The sequence below is a fragment of the Podarcis liolepis genome (assembly GCF_965112155.1).
Source record: "Podarcis liolepis genome assembly, chromosome: 18".
NCBI lineage: Eukaryota > Metazoa > Chordata > Lepidosauria > Squamata > Lacertidae > Podarcis > Podarcis liolepis.
The window spans coordinates 4,478,287-4,502,252 of NC_139572.1; the positions used below are offsets into that span (position 1 = coordinate 4,478,287).

General features: G+C 48.9%; 2 protein-coding genes across 4 annotated transcripts in view; both read right to left on the minus strand.

Moving 5' to 3' along the window:
• The window catches only part of LOC310697487 (duodenase-1-like), a 167,352-nt gene extending 149,859 nt beyond the window's left edge, over positions 1 to 17,493 (minus strand). The window contains exon 1 of the mRNA XM_083484187.1: positions 17,407 to 17,493. The gene's annotated coding sequence lies outside the window, so the exon portion shown is untranslated. The remainder of the gene's footprint in view (positions 1 to 17,406) is intronic.
• GTPBP3 (GTP binding protein 3, mitochondrial) lies at positions 1,350 to 21,787 on the minus strand. 3 transcript variants are annotated; one of them, XM_083483940.1, is made up of 10 exons: positions 21,574 to 21,787; positions 18,402 to 18,625; positions 17,609 to 17,695; positions 14,994 to 15,196; positions 14,478 to 14,550; positions 12,635 to 12,778; positions 10,076 to 10,241; positions 8,886 to 9,176; positions 5,921 to 6,169; positions 1,350 to 1,549 (listed from the first exon to the last, which is right to left on the minus strand). In XM_083483940.1, exons 1-9 carry the CDS (start codon positions 21,639 to 21,641, stop codon positions 5,938 to 5,940), a joined length of 1,488 nt encoding a protein of 495 aa, XP_083340066.1. In that variant the 5' UTR covers positions 21,642 to 21,787; the 3' UTR covers positions 1,350 to 1,549; positions 5,921 to 5,937. The 3 variants fall into 3 exon arrangements, with proteins under 3 accessions (XP_083340066.1, XP_083340067.1, XP_083340065.1); XM_083483941.1 differs by lacking the exon at positions 1,350 to 1,549 and adding an exon at positions 4,039 to 4,420; XM_083483939.1 differs by lacking the exon at positions 1,350 to 1,549 and having other exon boundaries at positions 5,363 to 6,169; positions 21,574 to 21,786.
• Between the last annotated feature and the right edge of the window lie 2,179 nt (positions 21,788 to 23,966).

Sequence of the window (23,966 nt, forward strand, 5' to 3'; positions counted from 1 at the left end):
TAGTTTTTCAATTTCATTGTTCTGCATGGGTCAATGACAATAAAGATATCGTATATCGTAAAAGGAGGAAAGGGAGGAAAGCGTACACAAAATCGAACTTGCTGGAGAAGCAAGATACAGATATACGTTGCATAGCACATACTCTGGAATGAAAGCTCAGAGTGTTTTGGCCTCAACAAGCATGGGCTCTAAAACTTGTACCCCCTGTATATTGTGCTCTAATATCAACTGGACAGACGATGCCTTATGAGGAACGACTAAGGGAGCTGGGCATGTTTAGCCTGGAGAAGAGGAGGTTAAGGGGTGATATGATAGCCATGTTCAAATATATAAAAGGATGTCACACAGAGGAGGGAGAAAGGTTGTTTTCTGCTGCTCCAGAGAAGCGGACCCGGAGCAATGGATCCAAACTACAAGAAAGAAGATTCCACCTAAACATTAGGAAGAACTTCCTGACAGTAAGAGCTGTTTGACAGTGGAATTTGCTGCCAAGGAGTGTGGTGGAGTCTCCTACTTTGGAGGTCTTTAAGCAGAGGCTTGACAACCATATGTCAGGAGTGCTCTGATGGTGTTTCCTGCTTGGCAGGGGGTTGGACTTGATGGCCCTTGTGGTCTCTTCCAACTCTACGATTTTATGATTCTATGATTCTATGACTTTTCCTAATTAGATTGTCTCTGCTGTTGAGATGGGGCCTCAGGATAATAATGTAACATTTGGGGAGAAAGATGCAGCCGAGGAGACCAGCCCCGGAGGCCAAGATGGAGAAGATCTCCACAGCCACCATGAGCTTCCCCTTGGTGCTCAGGTAAGTTGGGACAAAGGAGACCCAGACACTGCAAAAGACCAGCATGCTGAAGGTGATAAACTTGGCTTCGTTAAAGCTGTCGGGCAACTTCCTAGCTAGGAAAGCCACCGTGAAGCTGACGAGGGCCAGGAAGGCCATGTAACCTAGGACAGAATAAAACATGGCGACGGAGCCTTCATTGCATTCCACTACAATCTCTCCAACCAGGGAATGGAAGTCCAAGTTTGGGAACGGAGGGGAGGTTCCTAGCCACACCGCGCAGATAAGAACTTGGATCATGGGGCTGGTCAGGACGATGCAGTTGGTCAGTTGTCTGTCCAGCAGTTTCCTCGCCATGTTTCCTGGCTTGGTGGCCATGAAGGCTAGGACCACGGTGACGGTTTTGGCCAAGACGGAAGAAACGGCAGCAGAGAAGACGATGCCGAAAGCCGTTTGTCGGAGGAGGCAGGTGACCTTCCCGGGTCGGCCGATGAAGAGGAAGGAGCAAAAGAAGCAGAGGAGGAGGGAGACGAGAAGGACGTAGGTGAGGTCCCGGTTGTTGGCTCTGACAGTGGGTGTGTCTCGATGTTTAATGAAGGTTGCCAAGACTAAAGAGGTGAGTAGGGAGAAGAAAAGGGCAAGGAATACCAAAACAAAGCCCAGGATCTCATGATAGGAAAGGAAGTTGATTTTCTTGGAAACGCACTGGTTTCATTTCTCGTTTGGGTGCTGATCGTCTGGGCATTGGACGCACTGAACTGCATCTGGAACAAACAAGCCACCATTTTAAGTACAGTGGTACCTCAGGTTACATACGCTTCAGGTTACATACGCTTCAGGTTACAGACTCCGCTAACCCAGAAATAGTACCTCGGGTTAAGAACTTTGCTTCAGGATGAGAACAGAAATCGTGTGGCGGCAGCAGGAGGCCCCATTAGCTAAAGTGGTGCTTCAGGTTAAGAACAGTTTCAGGTTAAGAACAGACCTCCAGAACGAATTAAGTACTTAACCAGAGGTACCACTGTATCTCAGGCATGACAAAATAAATTATTGTTTTGACCAGTTCAGCTCACAGTGAGATTGAGGGATCCTTCTTCCACCTTGCTATGTGGGGCCAAAAGTACAATTTTCCACTGCATTAAAAAAATTTTCAAGTCTTTTCAGACCCTAACCAAATTTCTGGGCTGGTATCAAACATCCTTGTTTCTCATTCGGTGATTTTATGATTTTTATAACTACGGGTTCTTCGTAAAATTGAAAAATGAAATACTAAGCTTTGAAAACTGGAGAAGCAGTTTTGTATTTTATTGTTGGGCATTGTTTTAGTGTTTATTCACATGATGTGTTTGTTTCCCCTATATGGATATTACTGTGACTTTTCGTTACAGTTGTGTTCTGTTTTGTGATGTGCTGGCCCAGTGGCGTAGCGTGGGTTGTCAGCACCCGGGGCAAGGCAAGTAATTTGCGCCCCCTAACCCCTAACCTGCCGCCGCTGCCAGCTTCTTCTTGCTGCTGCCTGGTCTGGTCTGGTGTGGTTCTCTCCCGCGCTCAGCGCTGCGCTGGACGGCCGCTGCACTGTCCCTCCCCCAGATAGTCCCTCGCTCTCTCTCCGCACCGCACGCCTGGCACCCACCCCCTCCACAGTGGGCGGCGACCCAGCGGCTCGGATCGGATTCGCACAGCCAGCACTGCAGTGAGAGAGAGTGAGTGAGCCAGGTAGGGGCAGAGAGCTGTGAGTGCGAGCGCTTGCCCCCCCCAGATGTTGCGCCCAGTGCGGCCGGGCCCCCCTGCACCCCCCACGCTACGCCACTGTGCTGGCCACATGAACCAGAAGCTGTACGCCAGCTCCCTCGGCCAATAAAGCGAGATGAGCGCCGCACTGTGCTCCAGATGTTTTGGACTACAAGTCCCATCAGCCTCTTTCAATAACTCCCTTCCTTAAAATCGTGAGGTGAAATTTATTAAAACCTTTAAAAATAAAAAGTCTTTCAAATGGGAAAGGCATTCTGCTCATTCTGAGATAGCCTTTTAACACTTTTGTTTGTCATTTCTCCTCTTTTAATAACCCCCCCTCCATAAAATGGTGAGGTAAAATGTGGAACTTAACATTTGTGGCTATTGAAATTCATCTTGTTCGTTTTGGCCCAGTTCTCCCAATATGCAATAAAGGTGAAAAATAAAAATATTTTATTTCAGCGAACAATGTAGATTAGCCTTTTATTCTGGGGGAGATTGGATGCTTTTAAGACTGCATGAGAAAAAGGCTCATTCTTTTGGTAGCAAAATACAGGGATCTTATTTAGTCAAGATGGGCAGAAAAATTACTAATTCCTATGATATCCTTTGCAGTGTTTTCCTCCCTGCACCTTTCCGCACTCCAGTTGAAGCCAAATAAAACATAATTTTCAGGCACAATATGCAACAATGTTGGAAGTGTATGTGTGTGTGAAAACATTTTCAACACTGATAACAACATTTCAAAAGCCGTTTCTCAGACTTGAAAAGAGAACAGTCAACCATCATCTGTAATTTGCTTCAGCTGAAAAGCTATGATAAGGCACTGCCTCTTAAGTGGAGGGGTAGAAAATAAATACATATAAACCCGTCGTCATACATAAATCTCAGTTCTCAAAATAAACACCTGCCTCAATATAGAACTTCTCACAACTATTTTATTAAAACATCATCATCATCCTGTTTTCTGCACAGCATAAAATGCATAACCGCTATTTTAACGAGCCTTTCAAAGTCTTTTAAAAGTATGAAATCTGGAACATCAGTTGTTGTTGCGTCGTTTAGTCATGTCCGACTCTTTGTGATGCCCTGGACCAGACCACGCCAGGCACTCCTGTCTTCCACTGCCTCCCGCAGCTTGGTCAAACTCATGCTGGTAGCTTCGAGAACACTGTCCCACCATCTCGTCCTCTGTCGCCCCCTTCTCCTTGTGCCCTCCATCTTTCCCCACATCAGGGTCTTTTCCAGGGAGTCTTCTCTTCTCATGAGGTGGCCAAAGTACTCGAGCCTCAGCTTCAGGATCTGTCCTTCCAGTGAGCACTCAGGGCTGATTTCCTTCAGAATGGAGAGGTTTGATCTTCTTGCAGTCCATGGGGCTCTCAAGAGTCTCCTCCAGCACCAGAATTCAAAAGCATCCAGTCTTCGGCCATCAGCCTTCTTGACGGTCCAGCTCTCAATTCCATACATCACTCCTGGGAAAACCAGAGCTTGAACTATACGAACCTTTGTCGGCAAGGTGATGTCTCTGCTTTTTATGATGCTGTCTAGGTTTGTCATTGCTTTTCTCCCAAGAAGCAGGCGTCTTTTAATTTCGTGGCTGCTGTCACCATCTGCAGTGATCATGGAGCCCAAGAAAGTCAAATCTCTCACTGCCTCCATTTCTTCCCCTTCTATTTGCCAGGAGGTGATGGGACCAGTGGCCATGATCTTCGCTTTTTTGATGTTGAGCTTCAGACCATATTTTGCGCTCTCCTCTTTCACCCTCATTAAAAGGTTCTTTAATTCCTCTTCACTTTCTGCCATCAAGGTTGTGTCATCTGCATATCTGAGGTTGTTGATATTTCTTCCGGCAATCTTAATTCCGGCTAGGGATTCACCCAGCCTAGCCTTCCAAATGAATTCTGCGTATAAGACCAAATTGCAAACATGCGCTGGATTATGAGAAAGCTAGAGAGTTCCAGAAAGACATCTACTTCTGCTTCATTGACTATGCAAAAGCCTTTGACTGTGTCAACCACAGCAAACTATGGCAAATTCTTAAAGAAATGGGGGTGCCTGATCACCTCATCTGTCTCCTGAGAAATCTCTACGTGGGACAAGAAGCTACAGTTAGAACTGGATATGGAACAACTGATTGGCACAAAAATTGGAACATCAGTGCTCTGCCCCAAACATTGCTTTCCCTCCGCAAAATCCTGCCCCCTGCCAGGACAGCTCTGATGCTATCCCATCCATTGACAAGAGTCTCAAGGTCCCAAAATCTAATCAAGATGTTTTATAGATGGTACCGAACACCTACCAAAATAGCTAAAATGTAGAAGACAAAAACAAATCTGTGTTGGAGGTGTGGTAAAACAGAGGGGACACTTAGACATGTTTGGTGGACCTGTGAAAAAATCAAAAGCTTCTGGAACATAGTGTATGACGAGCTTAAAAAAATGTTTAAGTATAACTTTATTAAAAATATAGAAGCTTTTCTACTAGTGATAACGGAGGCAGGTATAGCAAGAGAAGATCAGAAAATATTCCTCTATGCTACAGGAGCGGCAAGGATCCTAATTGCTAATAACTGGGAAAAAGAAATTGTGCTAACAAAAATAGAACGGCAAGACAAACTGGCTAGATTAACAGAGGCAATTAGAGATCATGCTAGGCAAGAATTTCAAAAAGCATGGGGAAAATGCAGAGAATACTTCACAAAACAGTGCCCTAAAATTCATACCCGGACTTGTTTCGATTAATGTCTGCAGGAGACTTTGTGGATATTTAAGTTATAATTAGAAAAATCTTAATAATTATTCATAAAGGAAACAGCTTATAAGAAGTAAATAAGGACGCCAGAAACAGGATAAAGGAAGTCTTTTATTTGGTTGTTTGTATTGTTGTATATTATGCTTGTTGCTTGTTATATTTGTGTCTGATGGGGGTGGATTTCTGTGTCGGGGGGGTAGGGGGTTTGTGTTACGTTGTAAATAAAATTTCACCCAAAAAATTATTATTTTTTTAAAAAGAGTCTCAAGGTCCCTTTGCCCCGGCCAAAATATACTTCGAACCGCAAAACCACCCCCACACGCCAGATGGCGCCATGCTCCAGCTGCACCCGGCTCCAAAAGGTGGGATAAGATGCTCTCTGTTTGCCTCCATCACTTAAAGGTAAAGGGACCCCTGACCATTAGGTCCAGTCGGGGATGACTCTGAGGTTGCGGCGCTCATCTCGCTTTACTGGCCGAGGGAGCCAGTGTCCAGCTTCTGGGTCATGTGGCCAGCAGGACTAAGCCCAGAGCAGCGCACAGAAACGCCGTTTACCTTCCCGCCGGAGTGGTACCTATTTATCTACTTGCACTGGTGTGCTTTCAAACTGCTAGGCTGGCAGGAGCAGGGACCGAGCAACAGGAGCTCACCCCGTTGCGTCACTCCATCACTTGCCGATGCAAAAATCCTTGAAGATGAGCTCCAGGATCTCTTCAGACCCCACCTGTCCCGTCAGACGTCCCAGCAGTCGCCGGGCTTGCCGCAATTCCTCCGCGGCCAGAGCGAGATCCACGGCCCGGTAGTGGCCAAAGCGCCCCAGGGCCTCTAGACATTTGGCTAAGCTGAGCTGGTGGCGCGCTTGCGTGGGGCTGGGGGAGCCTGTGAGAGGGTCGCCGCACCTGGAGGGCGAGAAGACACATTTACTGTAGTTAGGTAAAAGGCTTTGTATGTACAGTGGTACCTCGGGTTACATACGCTTCAGGTTACAGACTCTGCTAACCCAGAAATAGCACCTCGGGTTAAGAACTTTGCTTCGGGATGAGAACAGAGATCATGCTCCAGCGTAGCGGTGGCAGCAGGAGGCCCCATTAGCTAAAGTGGTGCTTCAGGTTAAGAACAGTTTCAGGTTAAGTACGGACCTCTGGAACAAATTAAGTACTTAACCCGAGGTACCACTGTAGAGGGGGAACTGCAAACCTAGGAAGCTGCCTTAAAAGGTAAAGGGACCCCTGACCATTAGGTCCAGTCGTGGCCAACTCTGGGGTTGCGGCGCTCATCTCGCTTTATTGGCTGAGGGAGCCGGCGTACAGCTTCCGGGTCATGTGGCCACAGGACTAAGCCGCTTCTGGCGAACCAGAGCAGCACACGGAAACGCCGTTTACCTTCCCGCCGGAGTGGTACCTATTTATCTACTTGCACTGGTGTGCTTTCAAACTGCTAGGCTGGCAGGAGCAGGGACTGAGCAACGGGAGCTCACCCCATTGTGGAGATTCGAACTGCCAACCTTCTGATCAGCAAGTCTAGGCTCTGTGGTTTAACCCACAGTGCCACCCGCGTCCCTTTTATGTAATGTAGAGACGGATAAATACATAACCCTCCTCACTGTGGTGCCCAGAGTAACGGTAAAGCAAAATTTGAGAGCTAAAGTTAGACATAGTGCCAATACAGTGGTACCCCGCAAGACGAACGCCTCGCGAGACGAAAAACTCGCAAAACGAAAGGTTTTTTTGTTTTCGAGTTGCCTCGCAAGACGAATTTCCCTATGGGCTTGCTTCGCAAAACGAAGCTTGCCCCGGGGACAGCGGGTCTTCTCTTTTGAAGCAAGGGGCGGCGGGGAGATCGCTTCTCCCCACCGCCCCTTGCTTCAAAAGAGGTCCGGGGGCAGCGGGAAGCGCTTCCCGCTGCCCCCGGACCTCTTTTGAAGCAAGCGGCTGCGCTTCTCTCCGCAGCCGCTTGCTTCAAAAGAGGTCCCGGACCCCTTTTGAAGCAAGCGGCTGCGGGGAGATCGTTTCTCCCGGTGCTCCGAAGCGGGGCGGGGGGGCGGGAACACCTTCCCCCACCGCCCCGCTTCGGAGCCTTCCCAGGGGCTTTTAAATCGCCCCGGACAGCGGAGAAGTCCTCCGCTGTCCCGGGGCGATTTTAAAATGCCGCCCGCCAGCATTTTAAGATTGCCCGGACAGCGGAGAAGTCCTCCGCTGTCCCAGGGTTTTTTAAAATGCTGGGGGTGGGAAGAAAAGCCCTTGTCCCCCCCCCCCCCAGCCTTCAGAAGAGGTCCGGGGACAGACTGTCCCCGGACCTGGTCTGAAGGCGGTTTCCCTAGGAACGCATTAATTGATTTTCAATGCATTCCTATGGGAAACCGTGCATCGCAAGACGAAAAAACCGCAAGACGAAGAGACTTGCGGAACGAATTAATTTCGTCTTGCGAGGCACCACTGTATCACGATATATGTTTCATCTGGAAATTTATGTGCGATTAAAACTTTTTTTAATACAGTGGAACATTGCTTCTCCAACCTAATCCATTCTGGAAGCCCGTTCAACTCCCAAAACCGTTCGGAAACCACTATTTATCTACTTGCACTTTGATGTGCTTTTGAACTGCTAGGTTGGCAGGAGCAGGGACCGAACAACGGGAGCTCGCCCCGTCACAGGGATTCGAACCTTAAAGACAGTCAAAAGAAAGATGATGGACTATATGGAACTTGCCGAACTGACCGGGAGACTCCGAGAACAGAGAGAAGAGACGGTGGAAGAAAACTGGAAGAAGTTTAAGGAATATTTGAAAAAATATGTTAAATATTTAAACCTTAGAATAGCTTATAAAGGCTGTAGTGTTAGAAGATAGGGTATTTTAAAACAGTATTATTTGTAAGGGATAAAATGTGAAGTTATTTTAAGTGTGATTTATAAAAAAAAGATGGTTAAAAATTATGATATATGTAAACTGCTAAAGATGAAGTAAAATGAAAATCAGGTGGGACCTGGGGAAGCCCACCTAACAATGTTTAGAAAAATAAGGATATGACAAGAATTTGTTTGTATTGTTTGTCTTTTCTGTTTGTGATTTTTATTTGTATTATAAAATGAATATTTTTTTTTATTAAAAAAATAAACCCAGTCAAGGGACGCAGGTGGTGCTGTGGGTTAAACCACAGAGCCTAGGACTTGCCGATCCGAAGGTCGGCAGTTCAAATCCCTGCAATGGGGTGAGCTCCCGTTGCTCGGTCCCTGCTCCTGCCAACCTAGCAGTTCAAAACACGTCAAAGTGCAAGTAGATAAATAGGTACCACTCTGGCGGGAAGGTAAACGGTGTTTCCGTGTGCAGCTCTGGTTCGCCAGAAGCGGCTTAGTCCTGCTGGCCACATGACCTGGAAGCTGTACGCCGGCTCCCTTGGGCAATAAAGCGAGATGAGCGCCGCAACCCCAGAGTCGGTCACGACTGGACCTAATGGTCAGGGGTCCCTTTACCTTTAAACCCAGTCAAAAGCACTGGTCCACTTGGTTCAGCGTTGCCTACACTGACCAGTTGCAGCTCTCCAGAGTTGCAGGTGAGAGGGGCAAGCCCAGCCCAGCCCATCCCTCATGGCACCTTCCCTCCCGGTCGGTCCTCACATTTCAGCCAGCTGCTTCCCCAACACGCTCAGGAAGGTAGCGATCCCTTCTCCCGTTTTGCAAGAGAGAAAGCAGGCCGGCGCCAGGTCCGAGTCAGCAAAGTTCGCCAGCAGATCCGCCCGTTCCTTGTCGCCAAGCAGGTCCATCTTGTTTAGAACCAGCAAGTACGGCCGGGTCTCTTTTGGATCGTCCGGCGGCAGGATGTCCAGCAAGGCAGGGACCAGTTGCTTAGGCTTCTGGGCCACATCCGCTGCATCCAGGATGGCAAGAACGAGATCAGCAACCTCCACCCTGCAGGGAACAGAGAGCCAGTTAAAAGCCTTAGCTCAGTGCAACAAAAAACCGTATTTTTCGCTCTATAAGACTCACTTTTTCCCTCCTAAAAAGTAAGGGGAAATGTGTGTGCGTCTTATGGAGCGAATGCAGGCTGCGCAGCTATCCCAGAAGCCAGAACAGCAAGAGGGATCGCTGCTTTCGCTGCACAGCGATCCCTCTTGCTGTTCTGGCTTCTGAGATTCAGAATATTTTTTTTCTTCTTTTCCTCCTCCAAAAACTAGGTGCTCCGAAAACTAGTTTCCTCCTCCAGGTGGATCACGTTTGGTCAAAACTCTCCACTATGACCTGTTCATCTTGGGTGCCCTGCTCCGCATAGTTCATAGCTTCTCTGAGTTATTCAAGCCCCTTCGCCATGGCAAGGCAGTGATCCATGAAAGCTAACACTATGGTTTTCCCAGTAGTGATGTATGGAAGTGAGAGCTGGACCATAAAGAAGGCTGATCGCCGAAGAATGGATGCTTTTGAATTCTGGTGCTGGAGGAGACTCTTGAGAGTCCCATGGACTGCAAGAAGATCAAACCTCTCCATTCTGAAGGAAATCAGCCCTGAGTGCTCACTGGAAGGACAGATCCTGAAGCTGAGGCTCCAATACTTTGGCCACCTCATGAGAAGAGAAGACTCCCTGGAAAAGACCCTGATGTTGGGAAAGATGGAGGGCACAAGGAGAAGGGGACGACAGAGGACGAGATGGTGGGACAGTGTTCTCGAAGCTACCAGCGTGAGTTTGACCCAACTGCGGGAGGCAGTGGAAGACAGGAGTGCCTGGTGTGCTCTGGTCCAGGGGGTCACGAAGAGGCGGACACGACTAAACGACTAAACAACAACTGCTGCCGCCGTCGCCTTTTCCCACTCACCTTTGCCGAGCCCGGTTCACTCCCTCCATCTCAACAACATCACTGGTGTCCCGCAGTCCTGCCGTGTCGCTCAGCACCACAGGGAACCCGCCGATGTTCAGCGCCGCCTCCACCACATCCCGTGTGGTCCCTGCTATGGGGGAAACAATGGCTGCCGGCTTCTGACCTGAGGGAGGACAACAGTTGAATTAGGGAGGGAAGGTAGAATTTAGATGCTCAGAAGATGGGAAGAACGCTGGAGCTGGATCAGGCCAAAGTTGGCCCGTCCAGTCCAGTCCAGCGGCCTGTCTTCACAGTGGCCAACAAGATGCCCCTAATTATAGGAAGCCCCCAAAGAGAACCTGAATAAAAAAGGTAAAGGTAAAGGACCCCTGGATGGTTAAGTCCAGTCCAAGGTGACTATGGGGTTGCGGCGCTCATCCCACTTTCAGGCTGAAGGAGCCGGCGTTTGTCCACAGACAGCTTTCCGGGTCATGTGGCCAGCAGGACTAAACCGCTTCTGGCACAACAGGACACAGTGACGGAAACCAGAGCGCACAGAAATGCCGTTTACCTTCCCACTGCAGTGGTACCTATTTATCTACTTGCGCTGGCGTGCTTTCGAACTGCTAGGTTTGCAGGAGCTGGGACAGAGCAACGGGAGCTCACTCCATCTCGGGGATTCGAACCACCCACCTTCCGATCGGCAAGCCCAAGAAGCTCAGTGGTTTAGACCACAGCGCCATCCAGTGAACTTCCCTCTACTTGTGAGGCAGTGAACTCCACTTGCGATTCTCAGCCACTGGTGTTCTTCATGTTTACAGTGTTGGCAAAAGCAACCATATGAAGAGGGAGCCGAGGATTATAATTATAATTAATCCATCCAGAGAACTGGCAATTAGCATAATGATCTATAGCACAAAGGGGCAGAGGTGGCGGACGGATCTGGGCAGCAAGCCGTTTCGATGGCAGAATCCCCAACTCAGCTGCAGCCACTGGGAAAAAAATAAATAAATCAGTCCACAAAACAGGGAAGGGAAATTTGGAAGGTTCTCTGTAAAGCAAGGGGTGGGGGCTGTATGGCTTCCTTGCCTCCTTCAGCAGCTCCTGCTGCCAGCCGGAGTTGACATTACTGGGCTATGTGACTGTACGAAGCATTACAAGCAAATATCAACAGCTGCAAGGACGTGGGTGGCGCTGTGGTCTAAACCAGTGAGCCTCTTGGGCCTGCGGATCAGAAGGTCGGCGGTTCGAATCCCCGCAATGACGGGGTGAGCTCCCGTTGCTCGGTCCCTGCTCCTGCCAACCTAGCAGTTAGAAAACACATCAAAATGCAAGTAGATCAATAGGTACCGCTCCGGCAGGAAGGTAAATGGCGTTTCCGTGCACTGCTCTGGTTCGCCAGAAGCGGCTTAGTCCTGCTGGCCACATGACCCGGAAGCTGTACGCCGGCTCCCTCGGCCAGTAAAGCGAGATGAGCACTGCAACCCAGAGTCGGTAACGACTGCCATGTTAATCAGGCCTCTAAAGTAGAGACATCACCTTGCCAACAAAGGTCCGTATAGTAAAAGCTCTGGTTTTCCCAGCAGTGATGTATGGAAGTGAGAGCTGGACCATCAAGAAGGCTGATCGCCGGAGAATGGATGCTTTTGAATTCTGGTGCTGGAGGAGACTCTTGAGAGTCCCATGGACTGCAAGAAGATCAAAGCTCTCCATTCTGAAGGAAATCAGCCCTGAGTGCTCACTGGAAGGACAGATCCTGAAGCTGAGGCTCCAAGACTTTGGCCACCTCAGGAGAAGAGAAGACTCCCTGGAAAAGACCCTGATGTTGGGAAAGATGGAGGGCGCAAGGAGAAGGGGACGACAGAGGACGAGATGGTGGGACAGTGTTCTCGAAGCTACCAGCATGAGTTTGACCAAACTGCGGGAGGCAGTGGAAGACAGGAGGGCCTGGCGTGCTCTGGTCCAGGGGGTCACAAACAGTCGGACACAACTAAACGACTAAACAACAACATGTAAATCAGGCCAGCCATGCAGATCAGGACTGAAAACATTGTCCTTTGTTAAATTTCTATCCCCCTTTTTCCTCACAAAGGAGCCCAGGGTAGCAAAGGTACAAAACAGCAGAATATAATTGAGCAGCCCCAACTTTTTTTTTTAAGGGACGCGGGTGGCGCTGTGGGTTAAACCTAGGACTTTCCGATCAGAAGGTTGGCGGTTCGAATCCCCGCAATGACGGGGTGAGCTCCTGTTGCTCGGTCCCAGCTCCTGCCAACCTAGCAGTTCGAAAGCACGTCAAAGTGCAAGTAGATAAATAGCTACTACTCCGGCGGGAAGGTAAACGGCGTTTCCATGCGCTGCTTTGGTTCTCCAGAAGCGGCTTCGTCCTGCTGGCCACATGACCTGGAAGCTGTACGCCGGCTCCCTCGGCCAGTAAAGCGAGATGAATGCCGCAACCCCAGAGTCGGTCATGACTGGACCTAATAGTCAGGGGTCCCTTTACCTCTTTAACTCTTTTTTTTCCCATTCATGCCATGCCCAAAGAACTCCCCGCCACCACCCAATGTCCTTCCTGCTCACATAGGTGGTTAAGGAGGCTGCTTTTCCCGGCGTTGGTGGGCCCTGCGATCACCACATGGACTCCGTCCCTCAGCCTCCCGCCACGGCGGCCATCTTCCAAGTGCTCCCGCATCTCCTTCTCCAATGCCTCAACGGCCTCTTCCACTGTGAAACAGTCAGAAGGAAGAAATAAAAGACAGAGCCTCTCCGATTATGGCTATTGTCTCAAAACCGCACATTTCCCCCTAAAAAACTTCCCTTCCTGGCTTTCCAATGCTTTTCCTTCCTTCCCCCAGCACCTTTCACATTTTATTTTATTTTTAAATCGTTTTTATTGATTTTCCACTAAAAGAACATCCAATTAAATATCCAATCATAATACTTCAATTAAAAAACTAAAAAAACTAAAATAAAAAAGATCAAATTATAGTCCAAATAGTATTTATTAATTTATTGGGGCTCCCCACGGTCTGGATCTCTGGAGCATATCTCCGCATCTTAGTTCATAGAATCATGGAATCCTAGAGTTGGAAGAGACCACAAGGGCCATCGAGTCCAACCCCCTGCCAAGCAGGAAACACCATCAGAGCACTCCTGACATATGGTTGTCAAGCCTCTGCTTAAAGACCTCCAAAGGAGGAGACTCCACCACCCTCCTTGGCAGCAAATTCCACTGTCGAACAGCTCTTACTGTCAGGAAGTTCTTCCTAATGTTTAGGTGGAATCTTCTTTCTTGTAGTTTGGATCCATTGCTCCGTGTCCGCTTCTCTGGAGCAGCAGAAAACAACCTTTCTCCCTCCTCTATGTGACATCCTTTTATATATTTGAACATGGCTATCATATCACCCCTTAACCTCCTCTTCTCCAGGCTAAACATGCCCAGCTCCCTTAGCCGTTCCTCATAAGGCATCGTTTCCAGGCCTTTGACCATTTTGGTTGCCCTCCTCTGGACACGTTCCAGTTTGTCTGCTTCTCCTTGCTGTTTCCATATTTTCCACATCTCGATATTAATGCTTGGTAATTTTTTGTCCCTGGGTCCAGGATTCTCATTCATGTCAAACACCATATACCATATTTTTCACTCTATAAGACGCACCAGACCACAAGACGCGCCTAGTTTTTGGAGGAGGAAAATAAGAAAAAATATATTCTCAATCTCAGAAGCCAGAACAGCAAGAGGGATCGCTGCGCAGTGAAAGCAGCAATCCCTCTTGCTGTTCTGGCTTCTGGGATAGCTGCGCAGCCTGCATTCGCCCCATAAGACGCACACACATTTCCCCTTACTTTTTAGGAGGGGAAAAGTGAGTCTTATAGAGCAAAAGATACAGTAATTTCAACCGCCGAATATAGCTTTGTTAATATAAAGTTTTTCCAGCTGCCTTTTCATCAGCTCAGCTTCATCTGATTCCGTTCCAATTCTGGGATGTTGTCGAAATCTGTTATCTTTGATGGCGCAGCAACTCATTGTCCAACCTTTTGAGAGCCAGTGTGGTCTAGTGGTTAAGAGCGGTGGACTCGTAATCTGGTGAACCGGGTTCGATTCCCCGCTCCTCCACCTGCAGCTGCTGGGTGACCTTGGGCCAGTCACACTTCTCTGAAGTCTCTCAGCCCCACTCACCTCACAGAGGGTTTGTTGTGGGGGAGGAAGGGAAAGGAGGATGTTAGCCGCTTTGAGACTCCTTAAAGGGAGTGAAAGGTGGGATATCAAATCCAAACTCTTCTCTTCTTCTTCTTTTATTTTAAAGGCAGGGTGGCTGCGCTTCTATCGCTGCCGTTGGGGCCAAACCGTTGAGATGTCAACATTTATTTGGGCATGGGAGGAAGGGTTCTAAGTGGGTTCCCCTCTCCATGGCAGGCTCCTTACCTTGAGAAAGGACTCCCTCCTCAATGTTGTCGTCTTCGCTGAAGTCAATGTAGGCTTCAAGGTGGGCCAAGGCCTGTGGGAACAAAAAAAGGTCAGCCGCTCCTTTTATTGGTCAGAGAGGAGGGAATAATTATGTAAAAAGATAAAGGGACCCCTGACCGTTAGGTCCAGTTGTGGCCGACTCTGGGGTTGCACCGCTCATCTCGCTTTACTGGCCGAGGGAGCCGGCGTACAGCTTCCAGGTCATGTGGCCAACATGACTAAGCCGCTTCTGGTGAACCAGAGCAGCGCACGGAAACACCGTTTACCTTCCCGCCGGAGTGGTACCTATTTATCTACTTGCACTTTGACGTGCTTTCGAACTGCTAGGTTGGCAGGAGCAGGGACCGAGCAACGGGAGCTCACCCCGTCATTGCAGGGATTCGAACCGCCGACCTTCTGATCGGCAAGTCCTAGGCTCTGTGGTTTAGACCACAGCGCCACCCACATCCCAGTAAGTGACCCCAATTCCCTTGCCTTTGTGAGGGTGTCGCTCCAACGCCGGTAGAGGCGCCCCAAGTCCCCCTCCATCTGGCGGAGAGCCTGCCGGCGCTGGCTTTCTGTCTCGGCATGAATCAAGTCCCCTAGGCCTTCTGCCGCGGTCAAGTCCAGCTTGCCATTCTGGAAGGCGCGTTTGGTGAATTCCCCAGGTTCAGCAAGGCGCAGCAGAGGGAGGCAGCCTGGAACCAAGAGAAGAGGCCTTCCTATTAAAAGCTTCTGGGAAACAATCTATAACGAACTGAAAAAAATGTTTAAAGTAACCTTTGCTAAAAAAAACAACAACCTGTCAGGGAACTGACATCGGAGCTAGAGGCAGAGGGAAGGCTCTCAAATGATGCTGGAGAAGGGCCCAGCAGGGAGAGAGGCAGCTCCGCAGATGGGGAAGCAGATCAGCGCAACACCAGGGATATAGAGGGGCTGATGGGGGAATCGGCGAGAGGGCTCCAGGACTCTTCACCGGACACCAGCGGGGAGAGCACGGGTCCTCCGCTACCCACGCCCACCCTGCGCAGAAGACTTCCGCGCAGAGAGAGTAGGAGGAGACTGGGTGTCAAACAACTTTTATGTTGGAAAAGATTTAAGAAACGCCCACTGACGGATTCTGCTAGCGACTGAGGCAGCCACGAAGTGAAGGGCTGTCCAGACTGAAAGGTTTAGCAAGGCAACAAAGGCTGGAGAGGCGGCAACTTACGCACAAGCAACCCATACACATTACACAACCCAAAAGCTTTCTTACTAGGATTGATAGGAACTGAACTCCCTGAAGAATGAATGAATGAGAATGAATTTTATTATTAGGGTCACAGACCAGTTCCGGCTCACTTACAATATCAGGAAAATCATAAAACGCAACAGGAATACATTGAATTGGGTATAACACAGAGAATTCAGATATAGTGGCAGTTAAAAATATATATTAAATCTTGATCACTAAAATATAACCTAAAATTGTCTTTTAAACCTTAATCATTTTGGTAGTACAGCTTGTTCCCTAAGTTTTATGGCAGTCGCACAGAATTTGGCCACCCTTAGCATGATCTCTAGATCTTTGTTCCTCTACCAGGAGTTTTAGACATTGAAAACTCCCTGAAGAGCAGAAGAAAATATTTATGTATGCTACAACAGCCGCCCGGATATTGTTAGCCCAAAGATGGAAGGAAGAAAAGATATCGACTAAAGAAGAATGGCAAATCAAGCACATGGACTATGCAGAAATGGCAAAATTAACAGCCAAAGCTCAGAGACTATGACAACGAGAAGTTTAAGAAAGAGTGGGAATCGTTTACTATTTATGTGCAGAAATACTGCAAACAGGTTTGATACATTGGCAGGATTTTGAGTTAATGCTTGCAACCAGTAGAAAATAAGAGGGAGAAAATATGGGAAATAATAATTGGAAAAGTACAGCGATACCTCTACTTACGTTCACCTCCGGTTACGTATACTTCAGGTTACACATGCGGCAAACCTGGAAGTATTTTTCCGGGTTACGCCGTGCGCACATGCGCAGAAGCGCTCTACCGCGACGCTGACATGCACAGAACAGGCACCTCCCGTTGCGGAAACCCCAGGATCCGACCAGAGCTCCGGAACGGATCCCGTCCGCAACCGGACGTACCACTGTATAAATATGGAAATACAGAAGAATTTGGATTATATATAAAAGAACCAGAAGAGGATATGGAGGGTAGCCTAGAGATTCAAAGAATATCAAAGAGAAGATTTGTGATAATGTATTTGTATAAATGGCCACTGGCCCCATCACCTCCTGGCAAATAGAAGGGGAAGAAATGGAGGCAGTGAGAAATTTTACTTTCTTGGGCTCCATGATCACTGCAGATGGTGACAGCAGCCACGAAATTAAAAGACACCTGCTTCTTGGGAGAAAAGCAATGACAAACCTAGACAGCATCTTAAAAGTAGAGACATCACCTTGCCAACAAAGGTCCATATAGTTAAAGCTATGGTTTTCCCAGTAGTGATGTATGGAAGTGAGAGCTGGACCATAAAGAAGGCTGATCGCCGAAGAACTGATGCTTTTGAATTCCGGTGCTGGAGGAGACTCTTGAGAGTCCCATGGACTGCAAGAAGATCAAACCTCTCCATTCTGAAGGAAATCAGCCCTGAGTGCTCACTGGATGGACAGATCCTGAAGCTGAGGCTCCAAGACTTTGGCCACCTCATGAGAAGAGAAGACTCCCTGGAAAAGACCCTGATATTGGGAAAGATAGAGGGCACAAGGAGAAGGGAACAACAGAGGACGAGATGGTGGGACAGTGTTTTTGAAGCTACCAGCATGAGTTTGACCAAACTGTGGGAGGCAGTGGAAGACAGAAGTGCCTGGCGTGCTCTGGTCCAGGGGGTCACGAAGAGTCGGACACGACTAAACGACTAAAAAACAACATTTGTATATATCTAGATCCAGTAGAAATGTGAGTTAATTTTTGTTTTCAGTTGTGAAAACCTAACTGGAAAATTAAATTATTATTATCATTTTTTAGAAAAAGCAACAAGAGGTCTTCAAAACAGGGTCCTTCAGCCCAAGCCACCCAGCCTAACAGTCAGCCTAGAATACAGGAAGGAAGACACACCCAAAGCTTTCAAGACACCGCTCACCACAGCCGGCCCTCCATGGACGTGGAACTCTGCGCTGTCTTCACCCGTGAAACTGCCCGGCCCTGAAAAACAACAACAACACAGCGCTTGGGATTAATTACACCTTTGCCGCCTGCTGCCCCAAAGTGCCCCATGTGAGGAAAAGGCAGGGCAGAAATTTAAAGCGCATCAAAGTGCAAATAGATAAATAGGTACCACTCCGGTGGGAAGGTAAACGGCGTTTCCGTGCACTGCTCTGGTTCGCCAGAAGCGGCTTAGTCATGCTGGCCACATGACCCAGAAGCTGCACACCGGCTCCCTCGGCCAATAAAGCAAGATGAGCACCGCAACCCCAGAGTCCGTCACGACCATGGAAACGCTGTTTACCTTCCCGCCGGAGTGGTACCTATTTATCTACTTGCACTTTGACGTGCTTTCAAACTGCTAGGTTGGCAGGAGCAGGGACCGAGCAACGGGAGCTCACCCCGTCGCGGGGACTCGAACCGCCTACCTTCTGATCGGCAAGTCCTAGGCTCTGTGGTTTAACCCACAGAATAGTATAAAATAATAATATCAACATATAAAAGTTAAACAGAAATCCACTCAACAGTTAGAATAATATCTAAACTATAATCAATAAAACAAGGGCAAGCCACAGTACATAAAACAATACAATACACATTGAGAAGCAGAGGGTGTGGCAAGGCAGGTGGAAGGAGGCCTTGCCTGATGGAGTCTCTCCCCTCACCCTCACAGATACATTCAGCGCAGGTGCCCAGATCTGCTCACCTGGGAACCACAAGACGAGGCCGCGGTCCAGGGTTTCGGAAGACCGGGGGTCGCAGATCCGCCGCAGCGTGGCAACTCTCGGAAGAGGCACCTCCGCCCTCGTCAGGCGGACCAGAGCCATGCTGCTGGCCGGGCCGCTGGTTCGAATCACGGCCACCCCGCATTTCCCTTGGCCCGAAGACAGCGCAAAGATGGTGTCCCTCTTTGCGGCTCGGCAGTACGACCTGCGGTGGAAGGAAATGGGACAAGCGAGATGGCTGGCGAGCGTCAGAACTGCCAAGCAGCAGGTGGAACGGGGCAAAGGGAGCCCATCTAGTCCAGCCTCCTGTTCTTACAGTACCAGGAGAAGCCCAGAAGCTGGACCTGAGTGCAAAAGCAGCAACTCTCCCCTACTTGTGATTTTCAGCAACTGGTATTCAGAAGCATTTAGTGCCTATAACAGTAAAGACAGTATCTTAAAAAGCAGAGACATCACCTTGCCAACAAAGGTCCGTATAGTTAAAGCTATGGTTTTCCCAGTAGTGATGTATAGAAGTGAAAGCTGGACCATAAAGAAGGCTGATGGCCGAAGAATGGATGCTTTTGAATTCTGGTGCCGGAGGAGACTCTTGAGAGTCCCATGGACTGCAAGAAGATCAAACCTCTCCATTCTGAAGGAAATCAGCCCTGAGTGCTCACTGGAAGGACAGATCCTGAAGCTGAGACTCCAAGACTTTGGCCACCTCATGAGAAGAGAAGACTCCCTGGAAAAGACCCTGATGTTGGGAAAGATGGAGGGCACAAGGAGAAGGGGACGGCAGAGGACGAGATGGTGGGACAGTGTTCTCGAAGCTACCAGCATGAGTTTGACCAAACTGCGGGAGGCAGTGGAAGACAGGAGGGCCTGGCGTGCTCTGGTCCAGGGGGTCACGAAGAGGCGGACACAACTAAATGACTAAACAACAACAACAAGCAGTAGAGACAGCCATTGCAGCTGGAGCGTCTTTTCCGCCATGGATTTCCCTGCTTCCCTTGAAAAGGCATATATAACACTTTCTTTAATCAATTTCATTTATTTATTTATTCATTCATACATACATACATACCCCACCCATCTGGCTGGGCTTCCCGAGCCACTCTGGGCAGCCTCCAACACGTATCATAACATCAAACATGAACAGTAACAACCTGATTCAATACAAAAAGTAACAAGAACTTTAAAATAAACAACAAAGCAACATTCAGCAACAAATTTATATTGAATTTATACCTTGGCCTTCCTCCCAAAGAAGCCAAGGGGCGGCAAATAGATAACAGAACTCAAAAAACAAATGGCAAACATTATAAAGCAGTTTTTCCGATTCAATCAAAAACCAACTCAAAGCAGTCAAGGGTTTGAAACATTCCAAGAACGGGTTTAAAGCGTTCTTCAGTTGGATAGCTCAGTCGGTCAGAGCATGGGTAGGCAAACTAAGGCCTGGGGGCCGGATCCGGCCCAATTGCCTTCTCAATCCGGCCCGCGGACGGTCCAGGAATTAGCATGTTTTTACATGAGTAGAATGTGTGCTTTTATTTAAAATGCATCTCTGGGTTATTTGTGGGGCATAGGAATTCGTTCATTTTTTATTTTATTTTTCAAAATATAATCCGACCCCCCACAAGGTCTGAGGGACAGTGGACCGGCCCCCTGCTGAAAAAGTTTGCTGACCCCTGGGTTAGAGCGTGGGGCGTGTGGCAGTTAGCACCCAGCTGCAACAGTTGAATAAAGATCAGGCTCACTAGCTGCTTTGCTTCTCAATATTCTCTGGTTGGCCTCTGTTATTTTTCTCCTACCGATAGAGAACCTACGAAAGGACTCCTGTATATGGCCTCTTGGGTACCCCATAAGGGGAAAGGAGCAGTTTTTCTTATAACAGGAATTAAGATTGCTGGAAGAAATATCAACAACCTCAGATCTGCAGATGACACAACATTGATGGCAGAAAGTGAGGCGGAATTAAAGAACCTTTTAATGAGGGTGAAAGAGGAGAGAGCAAAATATGGTTTGAAGCTCAACATCAAAAAACGAAGATCATGGCCACTGGTCCCATCACCTCCTGGCAAATAGAAGGGGAAGAAATGGAGGCAGTGAGAGATTTTACTTTCTTGGGCTCCATGATCACTGCAGATGGTGACAGCAGCCACGAAATTAAAAGACGCCTGCTTCTTGGGAGAAAAGCAATGACAAACCTGGACAGCATCTTAAAAAGCAGAGACATCACCTTGCCAACAAGGGTCTGTATTGTAAAAGCTATGGTTTTCCCAGTAGTGATGTATGGAAGTGAGAGCTGGACCATAAAGAAGGCTGATCGCCGAAGAATGGATGCTTCTGAATTCCGGTGCCGGAGGAGACTCTTGAGAGTCCCATGGACTGCAAGAAGATCAAACCTCTCCATTCTGAAGGAAATCAGCCCTGAGTGCTCACTGGAAGGACAGATCCTGAAGCTGAGGCTCCAATACTTTGGCCACCTCATGAGAAGAGAAGACTTCCTGGAAAAGACCCTGATGTTGGGAAAGATGGAGGGCGCAAGGAGAAGGGTATGACAGAGGACGAGATGGTGGGACAGTGTTCTCGAAGCGACCAGCATGAGTTTGACCAAACTGCGGGAGGCAGTGGAAGACAGGAGGGCCTGGCATGCTCTGGTCCAGGGGGTCACCAAGAGTCGGACACGACTAAGCGACTCAGCAACAACAACATTTTTCTCCTACCGATAGAGAACCTACAAAAGGACTCTATATGGGCTCTTGGCTACCCCATAAGGGAAAAAGAGCAGTTTTTCTTATAACAGGGGGTTAGGGAATGCAGATCGTGAAGCTGAGGCTCCAAGGCTTTGGCCTCCTCAGGAGAAGAGAAGACTCCCTGGAAACGACCCTGATGTTGGGAAAGATGGAGGGCACAAGGAGAAGGGGACGACAGAGGACGAGATGGTGGGACAGTGTTCTCGAAGCTCCCAGCATGAGTTTGACCAAACTGCGGGAGGCAGTGGAAGACAGGAGGGCCTGGCGTGCTCTGGTCCAGGGGGTCACGAAGAGGAGGACATGACTAAACGACGCAACAACAACAAGGAAATGCAACCGCTGGCAATTGCTGCGCCTGGAGAAAGCTGCTCTCTGCGCGCACACCCACTCCGCGTGATCCCCACAGCCACCTTACCTGCAGAACACCTTGGAGGTGCCAGGATTCCTCGCAAGCAGCAGCCTCCCCTGCAAGGCAGGCCACATGACCCTCAAAAGCAAGTCACTGGTGCAAAGCCCCGCCTCCCGCAAGCACGCTCCCAGACTCCATCCTGCGCGCAACCTATTGCATGAATGAGCGCAGCCTTTTGCAAGCTCCCCTTGCCAGCACGGCAGTGACGCACGCTTTCGGCTTCAACTGCGGGCGGCGTGGGGGCGCCCTTCTGCGACGCCATTGGTCGAAGAGGGAAAGGGGCGGGGGGAATGGAACGGAGAGGGAAGGAGGGGAGGGGCTTAGCGGGAGGGGCGGGGCCTCGAGCTTTTTTTTTTTTTCTGCTGCTGCCGCCGGCGCAGAGACTTTAGGTTTGAAATTGCACGGCTTTTAAGCTTGGTTAAAGTTTTCCTTTCCAAGCGGCGACTAATCCCAAAGCGAGATGGTGGTGGAAACTTCAATATCTGCCATTTGAGCATCTTTTTCTTCTTCTTCTATTATTATTATTATTATTATTATTTGGCTGATGGTTTTGTAAAGGTTTGCAAACGCTTGCCTATATAAACTCGATAAATAATAATAATAATAATAATTTGGCTGATGGTTTTGTAAAGGTTTGCAAACGCTTGCCTATATAAACTCGATAAATAATAATAATAATAATAATAATAATAATAATAATAATAATAATTTGGCTGATGGTTTTGTAAAGGCTTGCAAACGCTTGCCTATATAAACTCGATAAATAATAATAATAATTTGGTTGATGGTTTTGTAAAGGTTTGCAAACGCTTGGCTATATAAACTCGATAAATTATTATTATTATTATTATTATTATTATTTGGCTGATGGTTTTGTAAAGGTTTGCAAACGCTTGGCTATATAAACTCGACAAATATAATAATAATAATAATAATAATAATAATAATAATAATAATAATAATAATAATAATAATAATAGAGGGCGATGGGTTTTCTTGGGCTCCTCAGCACCTTTAACCCAAGAGCTGCAAAATAATGGACCGCTTCCCGGCCCTATAGCTCGCTTGCTGCTCTGTGAAGGACGGGGGGGGGGGGAATGCACTCTGCGTATGCGCAGGTGCACGCTTGCCTCCCTTGCGAAACGAGCCCTCGCCTGCATCGCACCCCGCGAAAGGGAAGGTGCGTGCACCCAGCTGAACCCTGGGGTGACGTCACGTCCTTGCTGCTCCGTCGTGGGGGAGCCTTTTTGGAAACAACCCCTTGGGGATCCATTAGGATCTGGCCTGTCTCCGGAGCGGGTGTCTCCTTGCAAAAGCAAGCAATCTGCAGCTGCAATCTTTCCTCCTCCCTCTCGGCGTCTCCTTGCCTCCTTTATGCAAAAAAAAAGGAAAACCAAACGGGCTTCTTCCCGCCTCAAACCCGCCCTCCCGCACCACAGCGCTTGCCTGTGAAACATAACATTTTATTTGGGATCTCGCCCTGGCGCTGGGTTTTTGCAGGGCTGCAGAGTTCTGTCTCTCTGTTGCAAACACCGTTGCACAGGACTGGGTCTCCTCCTTATCCACAGGGTGCTGCGCCGGAGGGTCGAGGAGGGTCTGGAAGGGTTGGGGGGGGCTCCCATCCAGTGGCGTAGCGTGGGGGGTGTAGGGGGGCCCGGCCGTACCGGGCGCAACATCTGGGGGTTAGGGGGCGCAAATCCAGTGGCGTAGCGTGGGTTGTCAGCACCCGGGGCAAGGCAAGTAATTTGCGCCCCCTAACCCGTGGGTTTGCGCCCCCTAACCCTAACCCCCAGATGTTGCGCCCGGTGTGGCCGCCCCCCCCTGCACCCCCCACGCTACGCCACTGTGCAAATCCACGGGTTAGGGGTGCAAATCCATGGGTTAGGGGCCGCAAATTACTTGCCTTGCCCCGGGTGCTGACAACCCACGCTACGCCACTGCTCCCACCTGTTTTGTCCTTTATCCTGGTCTGTGGGCGCGTATGGGGAAGATTGCAAAAAAGTTCTGCCCTAGTGTTATAGGAATTCTGAGGTCTTTTATATCTATCTATCTGTCTATCTATCATCTATAATGTTCATAAATGTACAAGGCAAACACATGCAAAAGTGTCAGTGGCGTAGCGTGGGTTGTCAGCACCCGGGGCAAGGCAAGGAATTTGCGCCCCCTAACCCGTGGATTTGCGCCCCCTAACCCTAACCCCCAGATGTTGCACCTGGTGTGGCCGGGCCCCCCTGCACCCCCCACGCTACGCCACTGAAAAGTGTACAAACCACGTGTCTGAAATAGTAAGTACAGTGGTACCTCAGGTTGAGTACTTAATTCGTTCCGGAGGTCCGTACTTAACCTGATACTGTTCTTAACCTGAAGCACCACTTTAGCTAATGGGACCTCCCGCTGCC

Excerpts from the sequence above, each read along its gene's own strand:
- GTPBP3 (XM_083483940.1), bottom strand. The coding sequence starts at position 21,641 with ATGTGGCCTGCCTTGCAGGGGAGGCTGCTGCTTGCGAGGAATCCTGGC. Across the intron at positions 17,696-18,401 it reads CCTCGTCTTGTGGTTCCCAG|GGCCGGGCAGTTTCACGGGT; the intron begins GTGAGCAGATCT and ends GTTGTTTTTCAG. Across the intron at positions 9,177-10,075 it reads GTGAACCGGGCTCGGCAAAG|GGTGGAGGTTGCTGATCTCG; the intron begins GTGAGTGGGAAA and ends TGTTCCCTGCAG.